This window comes from Anabas testudineus, chromosome 8, assembly GCF_900324465.2.
Source record: "Anabas testudineus chromosome 8, fAnaTes1.2, whole genome shotgun sequence".
NCBI lineage: Eukaryota > Metazoa > Chordata > Actinopteri > Anabantiformes > Anabantidae > Anabas > Anabas testudineus.
Genome location: NC_046617.1, coordinates 11,227,123 through 11,249,843, shown reverse-complemented (window position 1 = coordinate 11,249,843; position 22,721 = coordinate 11,227,123). Strand labels below are relative to the sequence as shown.

At 40.1% G+C, this 22,721-nt stretch overlaps 2 protein-coding genes across 4 annotated transcripts in view; one reads left to right on the top strand and one right to left on the bottom strand.

Annotated features, from left to right (window-relative positions):
• Positions 1-532: 532 nt before the first annotated feature.
• On the bottom strand, positions 533-8,034 carry rdh8a (retinol dehydrogenase 8a). The gene is made up of 6 exons (XM_026361523.1): positions 7,528-8,034; positions 3,804-3,965; positions 2,713-2,892; positions 2,247-2,340; positions 1,598-1,781; positions 533-1,493 (listed from the first exon to the last, which is right to left on the bottom strand). The coding sequence occupies exons 1-6, from the start codon at positions 7,631-7,633 to the stop codon at positions 1,266-1,268; spliced, it is 954 nt and encodes a 317-aa protein (XP_026217308.1). The 5' UTR covers positions 7,634-8,034; the 3' UTR covers positions 533-1,265.
• A 7,352-nt stretch (positions 8,035-15,386) lies between these two features.
• col5a3a (collagen, type V, alpha 3a) overlaps positions 15,387-22,721 on the top strand; it is a 41,823-nt gene continuing 34,488 nt past the window's right edge. For all 3 annotated transcript variants that reach the window (XM_026360158.2, XM_026360149.2, XM_026360141.2), the window contains exon 1: positions 15,387-15,639. In XM_026360158.2, coding sequence (XP_026215943.1) covers positions 15,555-15,639 — 85 coding nt within the window. In that variant the 5' untranslated portion in view covers positions 15,387-15,554. The remainder of the gene's footprint in view (positions 15,640-22,721) is intronic.

Here is a 22,721-nt window from a genome sequence, read left to right as displayed (position 1 = left end):
CACATGCATGCAAACACATGCTAATGTGCGCGTATGTGCACAGACATGCACACTCAAAAAAATGCTAATTTCAAAATGTGCTTTGCAAGAGGTCTAATGTATCCGTTTACCTGAAAATGTTCCTGACTTTGTTGACTGAGATGTGGTTATGTACAAACTTTTCACAAAGCTTACAAAGGAGGGAGATATATGTTTCATAATCGTAACCATTCATTGTCATCAGTATGAACTGAAGTTGAATAATGTATTACTCAAACATATACTGTTCATTGTTACAAATGCAACTACTTACACTGTAATTATAACTCTTCTTACACATGATCTGAATTACTGAATTCTATTGCACTTGTCTACCTCAGTTGACTGAAGACAAATTCCTTCACACTACAGCTCCAACTGAGCTTGTTTCTGATCCTTCTAAAGCCACAGGTTGGCCACCAGAGAAACACAGTGAAATACTGCCCCCTGTAGGTACTCAATGATCCTTGCAGACAGAGATAAAACTTCCTTGTATCTTGCATTTTAACTAAAACATAAGATGTTGAGGGTAGATCAGACTCCTGTTTATTTTAAAATCAAGTTACTATATTAAAGTATCTGGCAAACCCACTGACAAACACTTAAAAAACAAAACAAAAAAACATTCAGTTCTTAAAAAGATTTAAAGTATGATTGAACAGCAGTTATGACATGAGAACACTATGTTAATGAAAACATATAATTAAATGCACAACACAATAAAGAGATATTCCTGCTGACTCTGTTTTACATATTATAACTCTAGTGAGCCTGAGTGTAATGTCATCTAGGCTACACATCATAGCATTATTACTTCTATATAATGTTATTGTTTCTCTCTGTAACTAAGATCATTTTTGTGCTTTGTTGTTTGTCCACGAAACACATATCGGTCTATCTGAAATAGACATCTAACCGTTTACACCACACGTGATCAGTTCCTCTCACATAGCAATGACTAATCCATGGCTGCCTCTTTAAATCTATGTACAATAATCCATTGAGTGTGTTCTTTGTATTGCTGTCTTTGTACATGCGTGTTTCTATGAGAGCACATGAGGTCAGCCTGCACTCAACATCTCTGTGACAAACTTGTGCAGTTGTGCATGTTGTCTGGCAAAGCTTATCATGGTAGTGTCTTTAAACTAAAAGGCACCTTCTCTCTCCAGGTTTTTGGGTTTTAATCTACCTGCTTAATCCCAAACCTCAAGAAGAGCCTGCAGAACATGTAGCACTGGAGAGCATCTTCAGTTGGGTGAGATTGTGCGTCTACGCAGGCAGCTGCATGTCAGACACTTGAGGATGCTCAGGGTTATGTGCATTAGAGGGCCGAAATTGAAGAGTAGGTTGTAGAAGGTGTTGACAGACAGGCCGCCAGTCTCATCTGCATACTTTAAGGCAACAAGAGGTGTGTAGAGGCTGTTGGTCAGATTCCTAAAGCGAGGGCTGCTTGACTCAATAACCTTCTTAGTGCACTAGAGGGATGACAAACAAAAGAAAGTTTGGATTTTCAGTTTGATTTCATTGCTATGCATGCGGGTTGAACACAGCACTGTCAGATAGACAACAGCTCCCTTACTTTGGCTATATCGTCTGGTGTCTGACCCAAGGCTTCAAAAATATCTGTGGATGATGGCAGGTAAACATCTTTGAAATAACGAACTGTGTCGGCATCTGCTCCTGGATACTCCATTTTAGCCACATCCTCCATCATCTTTGTCTCAAACTCGGTGTGCACTGGGCCAGGCTCAATCATGGACAACCTGAGGGGAGTGAGATGCAGAAAGGCCTGTGAGAGAGCATGTACGGTACAAAGTAAAGACAGATGTGAGGGAAGAACAGAGGAAATCATCATCATGTGTTCTGTGCTCTGGAGTTGGCTGAACATCTCTCTCTGTGTGCCATCTGAATCATTGGTATGTTTTTATTTATAAAGACAAACTTTCCTTCCATCTTTGTTAACTTATTTCATGGAGATTTCAAGGTCCTGGCTTTGGCCCCTTGGAAGAGGAAAATCAAAGAACTTAGCATCCCAGATGAAATTCACGGTTACTCTAAGCTTGGTGGTGAATGACTGTTTTACTAATGCTTTTTGTTGGTTTGTTATGTGTTACTTGTGTGTTTTATGTATCAGTCTTTTGCAATTTGTGATACAGCTATCCAGGTCATATCTCCCTTGAAAAAGAGGTTGCTATCCTCAATGGGGTTCAACAAATAAAAAAATCTACCGGACATTGAACTTCATCAGTTGCACGGCCATGCTCTCACAGAACCCTTCCATGGCAAACTTAGATGCGGTGTAAACATCATTGAACACGACTCCTGATCCAAAAGCAAAAACAGAGAAATTAAAGGATGACATCACTTTCTTTTTCCAGCAGACATCAATTAAACCCCATTAACACATAAAAGAACATAGTAATTGAAACTACAAAATTACAGATATAAAAGTCAGTTCAGTTTACTTTCCACTTATCAGAACTTGTTCAGCTAATCCCCACCCATCTGGCATGTCAAACAAGTTAAAACAAACACTAAAGGTTCTATGCAACTGACTGCTAATTGACCTGAGTCATGCCATCAGATTTCCACTGTAAAGACAGAAACTGATAAATAATAAATAAATCAAGTCTAGATATGTTTTAAAAATTAATCTGACATATGTTCTGAAGTAACATTTTACACAGATCATACCCTGAAGACCCATAACACTGCTCATGACTATGATGTGTCCTGAGCGCCTCTTCTTCATGTCTGGCATCACTTCTTTGATCATGCGAACCACGCCGAAGAAGTTGGTCTCGAATACTCGTTTCATCTCCTCTATGCTGATGCTTTCCACGGGCCCAAGCAAGCCCACACCTGCATTGTTGACTGACAGGAAACACAGAGATACAGAGATAACGTGCTCACACAGAGGTCCATACGCCCACACTGCAATGAACTGGTAACTGTATCGTTTTCACTTGGCTTTTCTACGTGACCCTCGGACCATCAATGCACATAGTATGACTTGGTATTGCCACCAGATGTCAGTGTGTGACAATAACAGAGAGGTGTGATGTAATACCAGTTTATGTTGAAGGGCCCCTGGGTCTTAAGTAATTAGGTGAACGGGGATGTAAAGTTGGGTTAAGAGTAAGATGGAGACAGGTTTATAAATAGAACCTTTATCCAGATTAAAGGTTTAAACAAAAGAATCCCATTTGTGAGTTGTTATTGTTCACATCCAATTTACTGCCGCTGTAGCACAAACACTGGTCGGTTTTCAGTTATATGTCACATGCTCAGGACATGTCGTGTTCTGGTGCTTTATTTTTTTTTTTTTTTGGTGCAAAATCTGCCCACTGGAATTTCAAGACTCTCTCAATCTCCTCCCACGACCTACTCACAGTGTCAAATGCAAAACCACGGAGGACAAAAAGAGAGCAGTCCCTGTTTCAATAGATTAAACTTGGAAAAGATTGTCCTGAAGTTGGATTATTAACACTGTACGGGGATACTCTGCCTTTTTACTTGACAAGAATTTTACTGTACGACTCTATTACCAGTTTTTGTCTATTAAAATTATAGTACAACAGGAAGGTTAAAGTCTGGTGTTCCACATATCATTCCTAAGAATAAAGTTATGCATTATGGCTTTAGATTTTATAATAAAACTATTTACTGTCTAATGCAAAACTGTAAAACTTCCAGGAAACAGATAACAAAAACAGCTCTAACTGAAATCCAAGGAAGGGGTCACATGAAAGCTGCAGGCCTAGTTTAAAGTGTGTATCACTCACTAAGGATATCAATATGGCGGTCCTTAACATTGTTGATGCACTGCTTGACAGACTCGTCACTGCACACGTCCAGTGGAAGCAGCACCAAGGTCTTGCCATATGCATCGCCTGCTGCCTCCACTAGCTTGTCCTTCTTCTTCAAGTCCCGCATGGTGGCAATGACTAAAAGGCAGAGACAGTGAAGTGGAAACAATTATTTAACTTCTATAATGTGGCTTCAAACTTAAAAAAGAACCTCTATAACACAAGAAACTGGTTCTTTATGTTCAAACAGTAACACAACCTGGACGTTTACATTTTACACTGTACATTCACAATTCATTATTTGATAGGGAATCATTTGGGAAATCATGGATAATGCTTTTCTGAAACACTGAACCACTGTCATACTGACGAAGAGAGAGACAGTCAAGCCTCTGATCTCTAAGACTGCAACTAAATTACTTCCTTGACACAAGCAAGAACATGTACACAGTCACAGTCGTGACACAGTCACACAAGCGGGTCAAAGTTCCCAGAGAGGACCACACCTTACAGTTTACAGTATACAGAATTGATTTCTCTTGAACTTTACATACTGGGCAACATTAACCTGCAGCGGCGAGATAAACTATGTGAACCTTTTGGAATTCCGTGGTTTTCTTCAATAATCTGTCCAAAAACTTGATCTGATCTTCATCTTAGTCGCGAATATTAACAAATACAATGTGCCAAAGTAATAACACAAAAAAAATCTGATCTTTCATGTCTTTATTGACAACAGCCATAAAAACCTCATAGCGATAGTGAAAAAAGTATGTGAACCCTTGGAATTAATAACTTGACCCCCCCCCTTTGTCAGCAATAGCCTCAACCAGGCGCTTCCTGTAGCTGTGAATCAGACCTGGTCATTGTTTAGGAGGAATTTTAGCCCATTTCCTTCTGCAGACCTGCTTTAGCTCTGTTATATTCTTTGGACGTCTTGTGTGTGGCTCTCTTCAACTCATCGCATAACATCTCTTTTGGGTTGAGGTCTGGGTTCTGACTGTGTTTTGTGTCACTGTCCTGTTAAGTTTCAGCTGAATCATTTTTGATACCATTGGAATTCATCTTCCCCTCAATCACTTGCGAGCTGGCCCGAATCACGATGTTTCCTCCACTATACTTTACAGTTAGGATGTTGTTTTTATGATCATATGCAGTGACCTTTTTATGCCAGATGTTGTGTTTTCTTTTCAAATAGTTTAATATAATTTTATCAGTCTACAAAACATTTAGCCAATACTGAGTGTGCTCTTCGGCAAACCTCAGGTTTGCAGCAATGTTTTTTTTAGTAAGCAGCAGCTTCCTTCGTGGTGTCCTAGCATCCCACCCTGCTCGTTCAATGTTTTACCTACTGTAGACTAACAAACGCAGATGTTAGCCAGTTCCAATGATGCTTTCACATTTTTGCTTCTTTACTATTGATGAGTGTTTGTTGTGCTCTTGGGATCATTTTGAATGACTGCCCACTTCTTGGTAGAGTAGCCACAGTCCCAAAGCGTCTCAGTTTGTAGATTGCTTGTCTAACTGTAGACTGGCGAATTTCTAAAGTCTTTGACATCACTTTGTAACCCTTACCAGCTTTTTGTAAATCAACAATTCTTGATCATAGATCCTCTAAAAGTTCCACTTGGTGTGCCATGGCTCACATAGGCTTTTTCTTCTTGTGCGGAGTGTTGTTTGTCAGTCGAAGTAGCTCTAGTCCACACCTCCAAACTAATTTTCGAACTAACACCCGACTCCAATTACCTTTTTTGAGGACATTATCAAAGGGTTCACATACTTTTTTCACTAGCACTGTGAGGTTTTTATAGTTGATGATATACATAAAAGATCTGAATTTTCATTATTTGTTAACACTATTGATACTAATACTAATAATTAACTTAGTTAAAGGTCAGGTCACATTTTATGATACATTAATGCAGAAAGTCATGACATCCCAAAGGGTTCACATACTTTTTCTTGCTACTGTACAGTACAGCACATGGATATATCCTGACCAGGGACAGCAGCTATCATCACAATGTTGACTTGGTGTTCATGGCTGCTCCATGTTATGTAGTCTGCTAAATCTTTGCTGACTGACATTATCTAACTGATAAAATAGAGACAGTGCTGTTACACAATGGTAATCAGCAGGAGTAAACAACATCTCCACACATTGATCCACATTTATCTGTTGTCCTTGACAAACCGTCACATGATTCTTGTCTGAACATGGACAGGGTTGGATAAGCGACATTAGAGGATGGACTGCCATGTTGTGGTGATTTTGTGTTGCTGTGAAATGCAAAATGAAATACTGTACAGTGAAGGAACAAGACTAATTTCTATCAGTGTTGATGGGTCTCATGCAAGTAGTCAAATACAGACATCTTGTGCAGTCTATGTCTAATCTTATGATTTGAGAACTGGGGATCCATGAAGCAACACAAAGATTTACAAATTGGTAGTGAACAAGAGACCCATTGTTCTTCTGGTTCCTGCAGGAATTACTCTTGGGCAGCTTAAACATTCTTGAGTAAACCACAATGCATTGCACTTCTTGTGATTTCTCTGAATTGTGTGTCATTACTGCAAGTAATTATTACTTTATGCACAATGTAACATTTAATCTCTGTTGGATTTCCTAAAACCCTGGGAAAAAAAAGCAGATCAGCTGCATTGCTCAAAGGTGGCCCTTATAGAAAGCAGGTCACAATGTGAAAAAAAAAAAAATCTGCTCAACCCAGAATTAAGAGAGCGGTAAATCGCTTTTGTTTCCTCATCTATTTTAACAAATCCCATCAGATCCCAGCAAGAAAAGAGAACTTCACTATCTAGCTATTAAACTAACCCTTGTTCCCAACTTATGAGTGTAAATAGAGAATGTATAAATAGGGTCCAAACAGGGTTTAACTATTAACAGGCTGGCTGCAGGTCTGCAGCCTATTATGTAATTCTGTCACATCTACCAAGAAAAATCTTGTCACAGTGGTGGAAAGGAAGTCTAATGTAATTCTGTCTCAGGCTCCACGACATGGAAAGGTTTTGGACCTAGAGTGACATTAATGATGGCTGGGAAGCAGGAGAGGAGACGCACAGAGCAACAATGGCAAAGTGGGACACCATAATTCCACTGTGCACCAATGAAGACTTCAAACAAGGCCCTTGCTTTAGCGTGAACCCTCGCTTGTACAGGTCTCAAACTTTGTCCCCCTTTCAACACTCGCTCCAGTGAGGGGACTATAGGCACATTAGACACGGCACTAAACCGGAGCAGGCGGTCTACAATTCACTGCGATAAAAGGGGCCTTTGTGGTGGAGAAGTCACTTGAAAGAGAACTGACAAGACTCCCTTTTATGATTCCGGCTGGCAAGCGGCAGCCTCGCAGAGCCATACCCTGGAAACCGTGCTTTCAGGCGATAATAGTTAAACCAAGGGGGCGACTGAATCCCAGTCCTTACAAAAGGATATGGATCCGATATCACCAGGGTTCAGCGATTTCAATGGGCGCTGAACACAGAAGCACTGCATTGACACGGAGCGTTGCGTTGCGCACGGAGCTCAACCGAACTTTGTGCGTAAACGAAAAGTGGTGCAACAGCAGAGCTGTGCAGGGCAAAGTAAACACGGAATAGTTAGCAGGCGAATCCACTGTTGCAGGGCTGCTACTTACAGGTTTGAACAAATAAACAATGTAGAAGAAAGCGCATTTACCATGGTAACGCTTCTTTTCATCTTTGGCCAGCATGACGGCGATTCGTAACCCGATGCCGGAGGAGCAGCCGGTGATCAGCACAACTTTCTGCCCGCTGTTCGCCATGATTTGTCCGGTTAGACGCTGCGCTTTTCAGCGGTCTCCTGCTCCGAATGGTCGCTGCCGAAGGAGCCACCGATCACCGGCCTTTTAAAAACAGTAAAGCGGATCATGCAGCCCCAGCGGCCATGTGAACGTCTAATTCAGTCACATGTTCAATAAAACGAGGGACCAAGAAAAGAGGACGACGCACGGCCAAAACGCGCTTTGCAGACAAGATTTCAAACTTGATAGGTGCAGTCTGCCTTGAAGTTCATGCCTTAAAAAAGCGTGTGTGTGGCCGTGCATGCCCTCACGTGCGTGTTCCAGAGGGGGCAGAGCTTATTTGATTTTTGAGCTTGGGACCATAACAGCACCGACACACAACTGTACGATGTCAGATTCATATCATGGAATTTCCTACTGGGCTTTCTGGTTCACTACAATAATATGTATCTATAGTTTTACAATGATCAGCTATTTGGGGTAACTTAAGTATTATTTAAATGTAATTTACCCATAAGTGAGGTCTTAAATATTTGGAATATTTTATATAATATAAATAATAGTAACATTTTTGGTTAAATTATGATGATGATTATTTTTGTTATTATTATGGGAGGAGGTGGGGGGTAATTATACTCTTTGCGGTTGTTTAGATTGTAAAATCACGTCAAGCCACTCAGTTCAAGTTGATCTATGTGTAAGTTGAAAATGTTAATAGAAGGTAAAACATGGCAACACAACCTTAGCGACTTCATGCACTGCCTTGTACTGCCATCTGGTGGCAAGGGAAGTTGCAGCACACGTAATGCATGATGCATTTTACCATATCAGAGGGGTGTGGGTGGGGGTAAAAGGGGTAAAGGTGATTTGCTTCTTTTGCACTGATCATAATGATTTTTTGCTAAAAATCACGTAACCACATGCAAACTGTGAAAGACAGAGTAACACACTGTAAGTTTTCCATTTGCTCTAATACTAATCCTCTTAGCCCTTTAGAAAGAGTAAGTAGATTGGTCAAAGCATCAACGTGGAGTCATCAGTATACATTTGTAAAGCTGAGCATAATTAGTTAATTTTATTTTCCATAAAAGAATATATTCCTTTAGCAAATTAATTGAACTGAGTTTGTTACTGTTAAATATCACATACCCACAGAGAGACCAGCATAGAACAGAGAGTGATCAGTAGGAGAGGAGAGCTACAGCTGTTTGCACTTTCTAACCTGTTTGTCTCCTCTGAGGACAAACTCTGGACAGGTAGCTTTCATGTCTATGATAACTTTGTAAGGAAATATTCTCTGGTATTGAAGACATATTATACACTAACAATACAATATGACAGTTAAAAATCTACCTCAAGCTCATGATGCATATATAACTCAACATGAAATGCAACATGTAAAATCTTTTTCACAGGCTTTCAATTATCACTCCTCGTGATAAATTGTCCATTATGTTAACAGCAGCAAGCAGACTGTCAGCCTACACACAGTACAGGCCCTCTTGCTGTCTCACAAAGCAGATTTCTGTCTATTTAGAACGACCGTAAGCCATCACCCAGTTCTCTCACTGGAAAGCTGAAGCTTACAATGACACAATAATAGTATAATATGTTTTGTCAGACAAAGCTCTTTAAATCCAAACTAACAGGGCCCAAACTTATTTATTTATTTATTTGCCTACTATTTAGCTATTGATGCTTAAAATAGCCAAAAGAGTGTAACCCTTGAGCCAGTACAATACTCATGTGATTACATGAATGATTACAACAGTATGAGTGCTTAGTTTGCTATTACCATGCACCACCTACACATTAGATCAGCATGTGGTGATCTGAGCAAATGTCATGGTCGAGAATAGACAGTCAATGATGAACTACCATGAAGCTTTGACTCAGATTAGCTCACGATGAGCAGCCTTTTTCCTATCAAATAACTAACTCATCTTATTTGACTCTTAACCACATATTATAACAATGTACAAGAAGGTGTAAGGTAACATTGACCAGCTCCTGAAGTGGTCCTCCAGCAAAACTGCTGTGAGCTCAGATGGTCAATTCTCTACTGTATATGGATCTGACAGAGCTGGAGTAAGCGAGTAGACTTAAGGTCAGGGGCGTTCCTGACATGCCTTCCCTTACGCCTCCGGAGAAAGTGGACAGGTGTGGATGGAGATGAAGAGGGGTGATGTTTACCAGCCTCTGAGCTATTACTGAGGAATTTCAGAGCAGTAAGAATAGAACCAACAAAGAGACTGATAGAAGAGACAATGAGCAGTGGATAATACATGTCCCTACACGCTTTTCCAACCATTGTACACCTCCCTCCACCTTAAACAGCCTTCTCTCTACTTTCTCTGCTGCACCATCATAGTCATCTACCCATCTCTCTACTGCACCTCTACACTGATTTATCTACAGTGGTTAAAGCTCCTTAAAATCTTAATGTGTTTAACATCCTCCTTCAGACACCTCTGTACATCCTCTAGCTGTGCAGTGAACCCATATCATCCAGGGTGTGTTTACCAAAGACCAGGTCATAGAAAATGGCACCCCTCCCTAAACCCACTGTTAGAGCACAATAGTCAATTTCCTGTGAACTGACTTTAAGGATGCACAAGCAGACAGTCCTGGAACCTTAACTGCTTATACAGCTGTATAAAGTCAGTCGCTTATAAAGTCAGAGTCTGTTTTCACTCATCATAATTAAAGATGGATTATCTGATTAGATAGAGATGCTGTTCTAAGTGCACAATGTGCATTTAACTATTAAAAAAGGAAGAGACTGCTTACATTTTTAATAAAATTCAAATTATAATTATGTTCGTTGTTTTTCAATTTTACAATGTGTAATACAGGAAGTGCATCACATTGACTATAACTTGCTTTAGCCCTCCTGTCGGTGGCACCTCCCTGCCATGCTGTAGCATTGGGCAGGAGATAGACTCTGGTTGATGCTACTGGAAGGAAGCCGGACTCTGACTGTGTGAAAGAGCCTAGAGGACTGGAATGTTTGTGACAGGTGAGGAATAGTGCTTTCTGCTCTTTTGTGTGCAGACTGCACACAAAGTAGTCTGCAGTCTGCAGAGGAGGTGTGGAATGCAAACTTCATGAGAATTGAAGAAGAAGAAAGAGACGGAGAGAAAGAGAAGCTGGGGGAGGGCTGGAAGGAGAAAGGAGAACTGATGCAAAGATTTAGAAAAGAGTGAGCTGGGAAAGCGTTTTAGGGATTCTGAGGTAGTCAGACACTGTTAATTGAGAGAAAGTGGTAAAAGAACAACTCAGAAGCTGATGAAAACATTATCCCACAGTGACATTTAGATTGGACTCAACATTTTTCATGTAGTTATTTTAAACTACATTAACACATTAATGCATCATACTACATTTAGATTTCTACGTGGCACAACAACATTACCACATACAGTGTAGGTTATTCAAAGGGCAGTGGAAGGGGAACGCCAAGAGAGACAACAGCATGGTGTCAGCTGCATCTGAACGTAGGCACACAATGTACACAGATGGATTCCCAGCAGGGCTGTCCACTCAGCCACTGTCGCACCATGTCGTAGATTTCTTCTGACCAAACCACTTGCTTATTCCAAAAATCCTCATGTACTCTGCAAATCTAACAGTAAGTAACTGTAACAACTTCGAAGTTCAGGGAAATGCTGTTTTGATTCATATTTGGTTCAAGCTGTTTTCCTCGTTTACCTTAAAAGTTTCTGCAAATAACAGTTTTCGACTTAACTGCTTTGCTATTTTGAGATCAAAACACAATTGTGGTGTTTTGTGATGTAAACTAACATTGAAGCAGGGTACACAATGGGGCAAGCTCAATGTGGTCACTGGTTGGGTTTATTTAGTCTATTTGTTTGAGCAGTTCATTTAACAGACATGGTCCTTGGATGCTAATTAGCTTAGTCTCCCATCATCTCTAATCATTATAATTATCACCAGACTGGCAGTTCCCCTTACTGGCCCATTGCAAAATGGAAAATTTCCACATGCTGTCTCGTGGTCACATCCCTGGTTTGACTTAATTACAGCAGGCTTTAGCAACTGGCTGTGCGGAGTAATATGTTTAATAACACAGTGTTGCATCCAAAACCTGCACAGATTTGATTCCAACTGTGAGTTTCCTCCATCGAAGCTCCAGTATGTGATACTTTTTTATTTAAAATACTATAATTAGTTAAAGTAAGTAAAGCGATACAGAGCGACCCCTCATAAACTGTCTTATATACACACACTCCATCACTTGAAGCACATGCAGGTAAATCTTGAAAACCTGTTGTGGGATGGTTTTATGAAAGTTTTTATGTAAGAACACATGTAGTCTGATGTATAGAGATGCTGCTATCAACAGTCAGCGGTTGGCACAGTCACATTTTTCTTGAGGTACTTTCATAGATCAGGGGTTTTACAAGCCTCTAACTTCTAACTTGTACTTTCCTCCGCAAACAAAATGTATATTGGTTCTTTTATCCTTAATCAGCTACGGATGTAAGATTTTTTCTTTTTTTGAAATTGTTAGCCAAGCACACATTTTACACCCCCATGCATGAAAGATCACGCTTCACTATTGAGACCCTGCAGCTTTTCTTCCATGTGACATGCATTGCAGACAGATGTTGTCTCTTTCTTTTAATCTCCATGTGCAGAACAAAAACTGTACTTGTTATCTAAGGTTCATTTGCAATTCTCCTATAAATGGGCTGAAATGAAGTCATAACAGGTGAGAGCTGTCAGGCTAATTTAGTTACACTATAATCATTCACACTCATATTGAAATCCTATTTATGTGACGACAGAAAATGACTATAATGCTCATCACATAGTTTATAAGTAAATGATGACACTAACTGTTTTTTGGACACAGATGTTGCAAAAGGTGGCTATTTCTAGGTGGCTATTAAGTGTGAATGAAAAACACATAGCACATTAATCACTTTTTGGCCAGATGACAGAGTCACTTGCATCTTTCCTGTGAAACTTTACATGCATAATTTTCCTGACAGTTGGCCTGCTGTCCTGTTCCAGCATGCTCTTCAACACAAGGATCAGACTGTAGGCAGACTACACTGGAACCTCACACCCTCAGAGGTCTAACGCTAAATGTTCACCAGATCCTCTTGAGGACTGATAAGGTTTCACTGTATCTTATTGGGCTTGGAATAGCGTGATGACAGCTTGCTTCACTTCTAGAAAGACCTGCAGAGGGAGAAAAAGATACTTCCAAACAGATCATATCATAAACTGGCAGAAACGTGCAACTCCAAGTACTTTAAGCATGATTGAATATGTCATGGTGAGGAATGTGAGAGTAAATAAATAGAAAATGACAAGGGTTTAAAACTAAAACAAGAGAAAGTACAGCAACATGTCAATGTGCCTTTACTTCTGTGATAGTTTCATCTCTTGCCAAATTTCATCTGTGATTTTTTTTTCTCACAACTATTACATAAATACATGTCAAAACACATATGGAGCATATTTTCGTATCTTCTATCTTTCCACATGATTTGTAGTGTGTGTGTGTGTGTGTGTGTGTGTGTGTGAAACTCAGTTGCTCTGTTGGTTTCTGCTGATTGAACATCAAGATAGAAAGACCTCCAGCATGAACTGACTTCACTCTCCACTCTTTTTGCAGCCCTAATGTGTTTACACCAACTTCAGAAAGGACAATCTATTTTCCTTACTTTAATCATTATCAGCCTGATTTACGAAACCCTTCTCACTTAACGGAAACTGACAAACTATTGACATGAGACAAATAGATTGACTTTGACTTTAATTGGAATTTTCCTGCACATCACAGTCGCGTCATGAAATAATTTAAATGTATGTGTTGGGTCCCAGGCTCAATCAATGCAAGTTCAATACACAATAACAGTTTGGGTGTAGCTAATGTTACGTTTATTTCTTCATAAAGAACTCACTGCATGTTAGAACTGTACATTTGTTTGAGTGTTTGTGTGTTTTAAGGATTAATTATCTGTAAGTTGTACAGGTCCAGTAGTTGGCTAAGGGGACGTAGCCCATGGTCTGGAAATATTTCACACTACTCAATGGACTCTTAGTAACTATCTGCTAAAAGCTGCTAGGAATGTGGCTCTCACTCAGGCTGCCTAAGCTGCTACTGAGAAGAGAGATGACGGGAGGTCAGAGGGTCCATTGTTTACCTACCAGATCAACCTCCATCTATTCAGTTATCTGGGTGTTCCTGCTCAACCTCCCTCTATCCTTTCCTCCCATAGCTTTCAGTTTTATTTCTAATAAAACCTGTGCACCCACAATTCTGCAGCTTTTGAAGGTCATGAAGTTTTTTTTTTCATCTGTCAGATTCCTATAGGGTTCTTTAATTTGAAGAATTTGAAGGATGATGTGTAATGTTTCTGAGCCCAGCTTGTTGAAATAGTTTATTAACCACAAAGAAACATTATCATGTTTTGGATCATAACTGTCTGTTATTTAATGTTTAATATTCTGTGGCTCAATAATACGGAGCAGCTCCTTTGAAAAGACAGAGAGAATTTGAGTGGACGTGTTTTCTCTGAATGATCTCTGGGTGCCTGTTGCAGCTTGGATTCTAGAAACGCTGTGTTTGGTAATTTTCCAATTAGACGAGGTCTTCACAAGTCTTATCTTAAAGCATGTCTCAACTGAATACCACAGTTTTCACTGAAATGATTAGGCTGCTGGCCAGGTTTTATTCAGCCTCCATAGGTGATCAACAATGTATAGGGCTAAATCTGGCAGGAGACTGTGAATGTGTGCCCTGCGGTATTAGGAGACCTATTACAACCAATTATTAATGCTCATTCATATCAGCATTGTCCTGATTAAAAGATTCAAGTTCTCCATGGCTTCTGTAAAAACTGGTTTCTTACAAAATTGAGAAACATCCATGTTATTTAATTTATGAGGTTAATGTGTGTGAAATGGAGTTTCTGTTTTTTGTTTGTTGGATTTTTGTACATTATAAATACACAAGGTAGTATGAATGCTCAAATTAAAGTTGTGCATTAAGTTTGAGGATACAGAATAGAATAGAGTACATTACCTGCATGTGAAAGACACACTATGTATCTAAATATAGCTCTATGTGCTCAATAAAATAAGCGCACATAATAAAAAAGTATAGTAAAATGTTAAAATATAAAAAAATGGATGTTGGAAATCACAGTTTTTCTGTTTTGCATGTAGTGCTGACCCTAGATTAACTACTAACCCTGGTCTGCAAAGACCTTAATTCTTGAAGTAGCCAGGGGTGTTGTAGGCTGAGGTGTATTTACCTACTGCTGTGAAGTTCAAAGCTGGCACACTTCCTCCAGCTTCAAATGATGTAGGAAAACCTCTGATCTCCACTGTCAGGTTGGAGTTTACAGAGAATCTGTGGGTCAAACACTAAGAATTAAACACTTAAGTACCATTATCATCATCATCAATGCTGTTACAGTCACTGCGTTCAATCACAGAGACATCTTAAAATCCTACAAGTGCCTGTCAACGAATAATGTAGTAACCTAAAGTGGGTATTTGAGGGCGCTGTGCTCTACACAGCGTCTGTGCGTAATGAATGACCAATCCTAAGAAAGCGAGAACTAGCAAATTAATGTGGGTAATAAACGTGATTTATGATGGACTTTTCTGCACCGCTCATCCATGCGTCCCAGGACCCCGTCCTATGGGAGGGAAGACGAGGAGGAGGTGGAGAGCAGAGGGAGGGAGTGATGGGGAGAGGGAGAAAATGAATGAGAGGGACACAGGGAAACAGAGAGGAGCCATCACAACAAAACTTGTCCAACAATCAAGCAACTGGAACAGCAGACGGGCTCCTCTGCTTCTCTGAGCGCATGGCTTCTCAGCTGGTGCAAAAAATAACTTCTGCGGTGTAAAAGTTGTGCTGGCGGAGGCAGCGGGGGGGTCTGAGCTCGGAAAGATGGACCATTTAACAAGGACCAGGTCGCGCAGGAGAATACCACTATTTCTTTTCATCCTGCTCCACGTAACTACATCACAAGCTGGTAAAGTATCTGTTAGATGACAAAGGCGAAGCTGTAAAACTTTATCAGATGACTCTTTTTGCACACCACCGTTCATCACTTGGCCCACAGCCAACACGAAGTTGTCAGCTTTAAGTATAACCTTTTCTTTCTGTGGTTCACTTCTGATCCTTGAGAGTGCGGCTAATGTCTCTGGTTTAAGTCTGCGTGAATGTTTTGGTAATGCTGCTTCTTGCCCCACAGAGTCGCTTCGGGCTGGGATTAAAACAGTGCGCTGGCTCGGAGAACTTTTTTTTTTTTTTGAAGTTGGTGGGATGTCTCAGAATTGTGCAAATGATTTGCAAGTGTGCATTTGGCTATTTTTTTTTTTTATATATGCGCATACATATGAATAATCCGCGTCAATGCACGAGGAGCAAGAAGTTGTGATTGAACAATGTTTCCGAGGTTTGAACGTGCCCTCCGTGCGTCAGGTGTGCAGCAAGTCTTGGAGCGAGCTCAGGAGGATTATGATGTCATGTTTAGAGTTTGCTCGCGAACAGCGTAGGTTTACTGTGAAAAGGTTTAACGTTGGCTTGAGAAAGAGGTGAACGGCCACAGAGTAGATTAAAATTCCTGTCATGGATCTGTTTAATTTGCCCTCTGCGCTTAAACAGCATTAACTCTCTCCCCGCCTTTAGTTGTGATTATTCTGGCGCACTCACCTGTTTTACATATTTTATTGTAGGCTACTACCTCAGGGCATATCATAAAGTGTTTTAACTTCATTTACCTAATCATTCCATGCCTTCTGTGACGCAGTGACTCATTTTTCAATTATCTACCTGCAAGAAGAGGATCTGGTCACTGCTGTGTTTCTGTCAGTCACAGTTATCCACCTTCTTTCTGGTTTGTACAGCAAGTACTTCAGCCATGTTAAGACTCTAACAGCCACCTACATAGACACAGTATGTCATTTTGCCCACTGCTCTCTGTCACCCACATAGGCCCTTGTGCCCTGTGGCTATTTGTTGAATATCTTAAATTGCCAGACTATGTCTTTGCAGACCCTTTGACACAGATGTGTCTCCACATCTGGATTTAAACATGTGGTCACCAAAAGTGATTAAAGATGTCTAATTTTCATCCGGGGCTTTCCACATCCAGAAACTTTATGACTGTCGAGAGTTGCTGCTGCGGTGGCAGGGAGCGTGCCAAAAGGACATACAGTAATCACATTCAAGACAAACAATGACCATTGCTGTCCACTGCTCTCTAACGAGGGCCCCGTGGAGTGAGACGGGAATGCACGGGACATATGGCGGTGCTGATACGGCAGTCTTAGATATGTGCATGTGGTTGATAATGAGTTTGTGCCTCTGAGTCTCTGACTGTTCACGTGCATTACAGTTGAGGAATGTTTTCCCATATGCTTTCTGTGTGTGTGTGTTCGGGAGAGATGAGAGAGTACTTTGTAGTCGTGTTTGCTGACAGGAAGTGAGACATTCTTGCACACGTCCACAGTCAGTTTCAGTCAGAATCCTCTGTTCTTTTGCCTCAACACATTTCTGTGTTGAGTTTTTTCCTCCTTTTGTTTTTTTTTCCTTTTCCATTCAAAGTCAGGGAATAGGGAGTATTTGTTTTTATTTTATGTGCCTTATCTCTTCATTTACATAATCTCCCTCCTCCTGCTTATGCCCTGCCTCATCCTTGACTGGTTCTATGACAGAGGGGAAATCGTGCATACAGCCCCCTCACTGTGTCCTGTTTGATTCAGCCTCCTTGCCAATCTTGCAGTAGACTCCCAAAGGAGGACGGCAAGCCGTGTTCGCCTTTGATCCAGCGACAAATTAGTGGCAAATGAAAACAAATGAAAAAGGCAGCTGAATTTAGCAGGCTAGAGAATAGGGAAAAGAAGAATTTTTTTTATGCCTGGTTACAGATCTTGTGTCTTCTTCTGTTACGTGAGTTTGTGTTTCTCTAATGACAACATTAAACATAAGAAGTGTCAGAGATGCTGATGTCTGTCTCTAGCTGCTGATGCTGCAAGTATTATATCAAGCTGCTTCTAAGACTTTTTGATGAGACAATCTGTTTAGAATTCCCCCAAGTCTTTAATATGTAGAAATGATGCTTAAACACTTCGTGGCATTGGCTTGCAAATCTATAGTATTCAACGCACATCTGGCTTCCAGAAACTCAGTAACTCGCTTCCCCCAGGCTTCCATGGCGCTGTGCTTCTGATCACTGGATGCTTCAAGCATCTTTCTGTTGGACTACTTGGAGATTGTTCCTGCAGAATTACAATAAGCAGAAATCAGATGAGCTGACTTCTTTGCAATATCATCTTCCTCTTTATCCCAGTTTATTAACCCCAGAAAGGTTTTATCACAGTCATCCATCACATGCACATCTCAGTATGGCTCACAGTAGTAAGAAGAGAATATGAGGCCCTTGGTGACATTGTGATCCTGATCATATTTCAACTTCTCTGAACCTGTCGAGCTTCCTTTACAAAGACACTATGCTGCTGCCGTAGAAGGGACGGTTCTGCAGAAGCCCTCAAATAGTCGAAAATGTTCCTCAGAAGGACAGAGGACGAAAAACATGTGTACATATCTTTATTACACACGTGTGTAGCTGTAGTGTTATACTTTCATTTTGGCAGGTCTGATATTACCCTCCATAATAGCTGCCTGAATGTTATGATGTCTGAGAGGATAAATGAAGGCTTGGGGTTGAACAGGCTTGGTCATGTGTATGCTTTCATGCTTGCATCTTAATATAATCCATTGTGCCCTAGGTGTGTATGCTGTACAGTGCAATGTATTTCTGTACATGTGTAAGAAATTGGGTTTGTATTTGTTGTGGTTATGTCTCACATATTTATGAGGATGTCATAAATGTAAAACAAATAGAAATTATTTTCCAACATCAGTAAATTTCAAACCCCTCTCCAACTCGTAAAAGTAGTTTGTGGTCAGAAAATGGGTTCAGCTAGTCTAGGGGCCAAGGTTAGGCATGCAGTGGAGATTATAGCAAGGGAATTGATTTACTGTGGTCAGAGAATATAGAAGCACAAGTGTGTGTTTCCATGTGTATTTGTATGGACTGCCTGTCCAGTCATGGGCCTTGAGGGGCAGGTGTTTTCTCCATGGGCCAAGCGGCATTTGGCCTGTCAGCCAATCATGCTACGAGCAAACACGAGTAGAACAAACTGTGGAGATTCGAAGAATGTGGTGCCGATGTGAACCGAAAAGAATTATGTAACCAGATTCCACTAAAATGCTTCAGCTTCAGCACCAAATGACAGCGAGCATTAACCTACAGTAAACAACAGGACACAACCACTGACTCATCTTGAGCAGAGCACTGTGAACAAGCTAAACCATTTGATAGTTGTCATTCAGATATAAAGAAATGTTTGTTATGCCCCTTCCTATGTAATGTCTCTTCTACGCATTTCTTGTTGCTGGTCAGGTCAGGTCTCGCCCTCTCTTCTCATCTCATGCAGTTCAACAGTAACGTCTAGGGCCCTTTTTTGTGTGTGTTGTGTGTCACAGAATTTCTCCCATCAGCCACGTGTGTTTGCATGTCTTAAGTTGTCTTGCATCACCTCATGTCTACACATGCTGGAGAGCATACTAATTTAAGTATTAATAATGTGGTATTACAAATAAGTTGTGCTACATGCTGAATGCTTAAAATGGATCAAATACTAAATGTTAAGTACTATCTGGCTTCTATTGTCTCCTATTATGATATCCTAATATTCACAACTTCACAGTCTATAATGTTAAAATATTAAATCATATTTCTAGCAGTCATCTGCACAACCTCTAATTTGACTTGCTCAGTGATAAGTGAAAACAGACCCAACCGCAAAGCACAATCAGGGTGATAAATATCTCTGCCTCCCAGTTTCCAGTTCAACAAACGCCTCTGTCTGAAGAATTACAGCAAATGTACCTTTGTCATGGATACTTGTAATCAACTTCTAGTTTTTAATAACCTCTGTTTACAAGTTAAAGAGCAACATGTCTGACAAATAAAATGTTACAGTGATTCAGAGAGAAAGGGCAGAGGTCCAAAGTGCTGCGGTGTGACTGTGTGTACAGCCAGTGTATCAGTACTGTTTGGCTGTATTAGCTCTCCTTGCCTCATAGTGTTCTTGTTCACACACAGCAGTGACCCAGACAAAAGGTCACACTCAGTCACTGCTAATTAGATTAGGGCCGTTCTTCATGGAGTCTGAGAAAATTAGTGTCTGGTTTTATTCGATCACTTCCACTGGATCTGTCTTCAATATTTTATTGTTAATTGCCATCTATTTAATAGTTATCCAATATATTTAATGGTCTAGCATTTCTGGAGAAATGCTCTCTTAGCTGCAGTTTTTATGGTGAGTGAAATAAACAATAAACAAAGATTTTAAAAGGAACAAGAGATCCATTAAAGCAAAGACAGCTACATTATCATGTAGTTTCATCTGATAATTGTATTTATTACAGGATGTATAAACATCTACAAACAGTAATTTGGAGTTCAAATGTCAGTTCTTTTCCTCCACTCATCTCAGGGCGTGGTGTAAGATGCTATGCGAAATTCTCATTGCCTCGTTTCTTTTTGGCCTAATTTTTTGTTTAAATTTCCCAGTTCCCAGGCATAACAGCTTTTGACAGTGTAGCATTGTGTGAATGCATTTGGTATTTTCAGGCTGAGCAGAGAATGTAGGTGGTGTGAGTCATTGAGAATGTCCTCGGAGACATTTGACTAGAAAACACAGAGAACACATTATGTCCATGTATGACTGAAGTGGTGCTGAGTTTTATGACCGCGAGGCATGGAAAGATTGTGTCAAGTGTCACAGAGAAGATGCACAGATGTTGACTGTTTGGTGGACATTTCCAGGGGATAGAGCCACTGTCACTGGGCAGACATGGGTGTCTCTTAGAGACAATGATAAGAACAAGAAAATGAAGGCTTGAGAGATGCTTTATATGGAAAATCAGTGTGCCATGTGCTTATGTGCATTATTGTGTACCTGCACAGTAATTACATGCTGTACAGTGGGTGTTAGCTACAGCAGAATTGGGTGTCTGTGAAATTGCTGGATGTTTCAGCTCCATGTACTGTGATTTCAGTGTGACAAGGAGTCATCAGTCTTTAGAGATTCTACAATGCTATATTTCAAACATGCTGAGCCACATTTTTAAGTGGTGGGGACTGCATGCAGCAAAGACTAGAGTAATCACTGGGTCCCAAGTGTTCTTCTTATGCTTCTTTAGAATAAACATTATTTGACAGGTGATGTAAGGACATCATTACCACAAAGCCTAATGAGATGCAAGCAAAGCCTGCTCAGACAGTCAGTGCTGCAGGATAGATAGATAAAGAGGATGCAAGAATTGGCACAGCTCAAGGTGACAAATGGATCCATAGCAGGGAATACATAACTTTCTTTAATAGATTGCTGCATGCATCCAAATGTCATATGGCCACCTGCCACTAGCCTAGGGTCAGAGTCAGAGATGAATATAGTAAAAGGGATATTCCCCAGATTTCTATTCCATTTTAAAAAGTGCATTCAGCTTGCTTTTGATGTCACTGCAGCAGTTCAGAATCAGTTATAATAAGTCCAAGACAGGTTCTTCCCACATCGTTTGAATCCGTTTACCAACCTTATTTGATATTTTTGAAGTATATCCATTACATTTCTGCAATATGCTAGAGTTAGCCAAAATTATTAGTTTAATCTGTAGTCCTAGAACATGTATAATTAGAAAAATGAAGTGCAGTACAGTCCAAAATACTTACCCCTCCACTGTTTTTAACAAACTGGATGTGGGATTTTATTCTCTGCACGTTTTGCAGACACTTTAAAAGCAGCTTCTTTTAGAGGAATTTCTGCTTCTTGTCTCCTATTTCTCCCTGTGGCATTGTTGCACATTTTGTCTGTTCTCTGTTGTCTTGAGTGTCAGAGGTCAATGGTCTCCTGTCAGCCCTTTGCTGGGACATGTTTAGAATTGAGACACAGTTATCTCTAAAACTAGTGGGCGAGTCACTCTAACATGTAGTTGATGGGCTGCATTTATCATCATTGGATTGCTTGAAAAAATCAGCTGAAGAGTTAATTGTGTTAGTTTGTTTTTAGGCCATTCTGTTCTGTGCTGTTTTGGATGGGTTGACAGAAAGATCCCATATAATTAAAACCATGTTGCTTCAATTGACTATTGTTGTTGTTGACTGTTCCAAATATAACTACCTTATGACCTCTCTTCTTCTGCATGAGAGTGCAAGCAAAAAATAGACAGATAGATAGAGTCAGGAATCAAACAAGGCCACAGCAGAACTACAAAGAGCTTTGGGATTAGACAAAGACAGAGACACTCCTACCAGTTGAATGAAATACAAGCATTAAGGATTAGGACCCAGACATGATGTAAAGTAAACTCTCGCAAACAATAAAGGGCCTTTTAGCCGTCAGCTACAAAAACACTGACACCCCATCGTCTCTACAATGACTTAATTTTGTATATTGCATTTGATGCAACTTACATTTCAAATTTAGCTAGCTTTATTTTATTGACTATCAGGTCATATCAGACAGAAATACATAGACCACTTCAAAATCTTGAAAGAATCACTGTATACTTAAACATTTAAGGTTAAGAATAAAACTTGCACATACAAGATACTGAACTGAAAACAATGCCATTCTCTTTATCTTTGATTGCCTTATCTTATTCCTGTGTGTGTACTTCATGGTCCTCTGCCATGATGGCAAGAACAGGTTTGAAAATCATCCTGAAAAAACATCAACATTATTTGTGCCAATTGTTTCTGTTGTTATATGAGAACAACTTAATTTACATTACTTGTTCATGACTATGAAGCCTTGTGGTCTTAAATACCTTTAGATCTGTAATTAATGTTTTCCATGGGAACCTGGCTGTAATTCACAGCTTAACCTAATTATTTACAACCCTGTTGCCAAGCTAGGGGACTGCGAGAGCAAGCTCTCAAAGCTCCCTGGAATAAATGGTCTTTGCAATGCAAATAAATAATGCCATAAAATGTAACACAGTGTTTTTCTGCGAGCGATGTCTGGGTAACGGTAAACT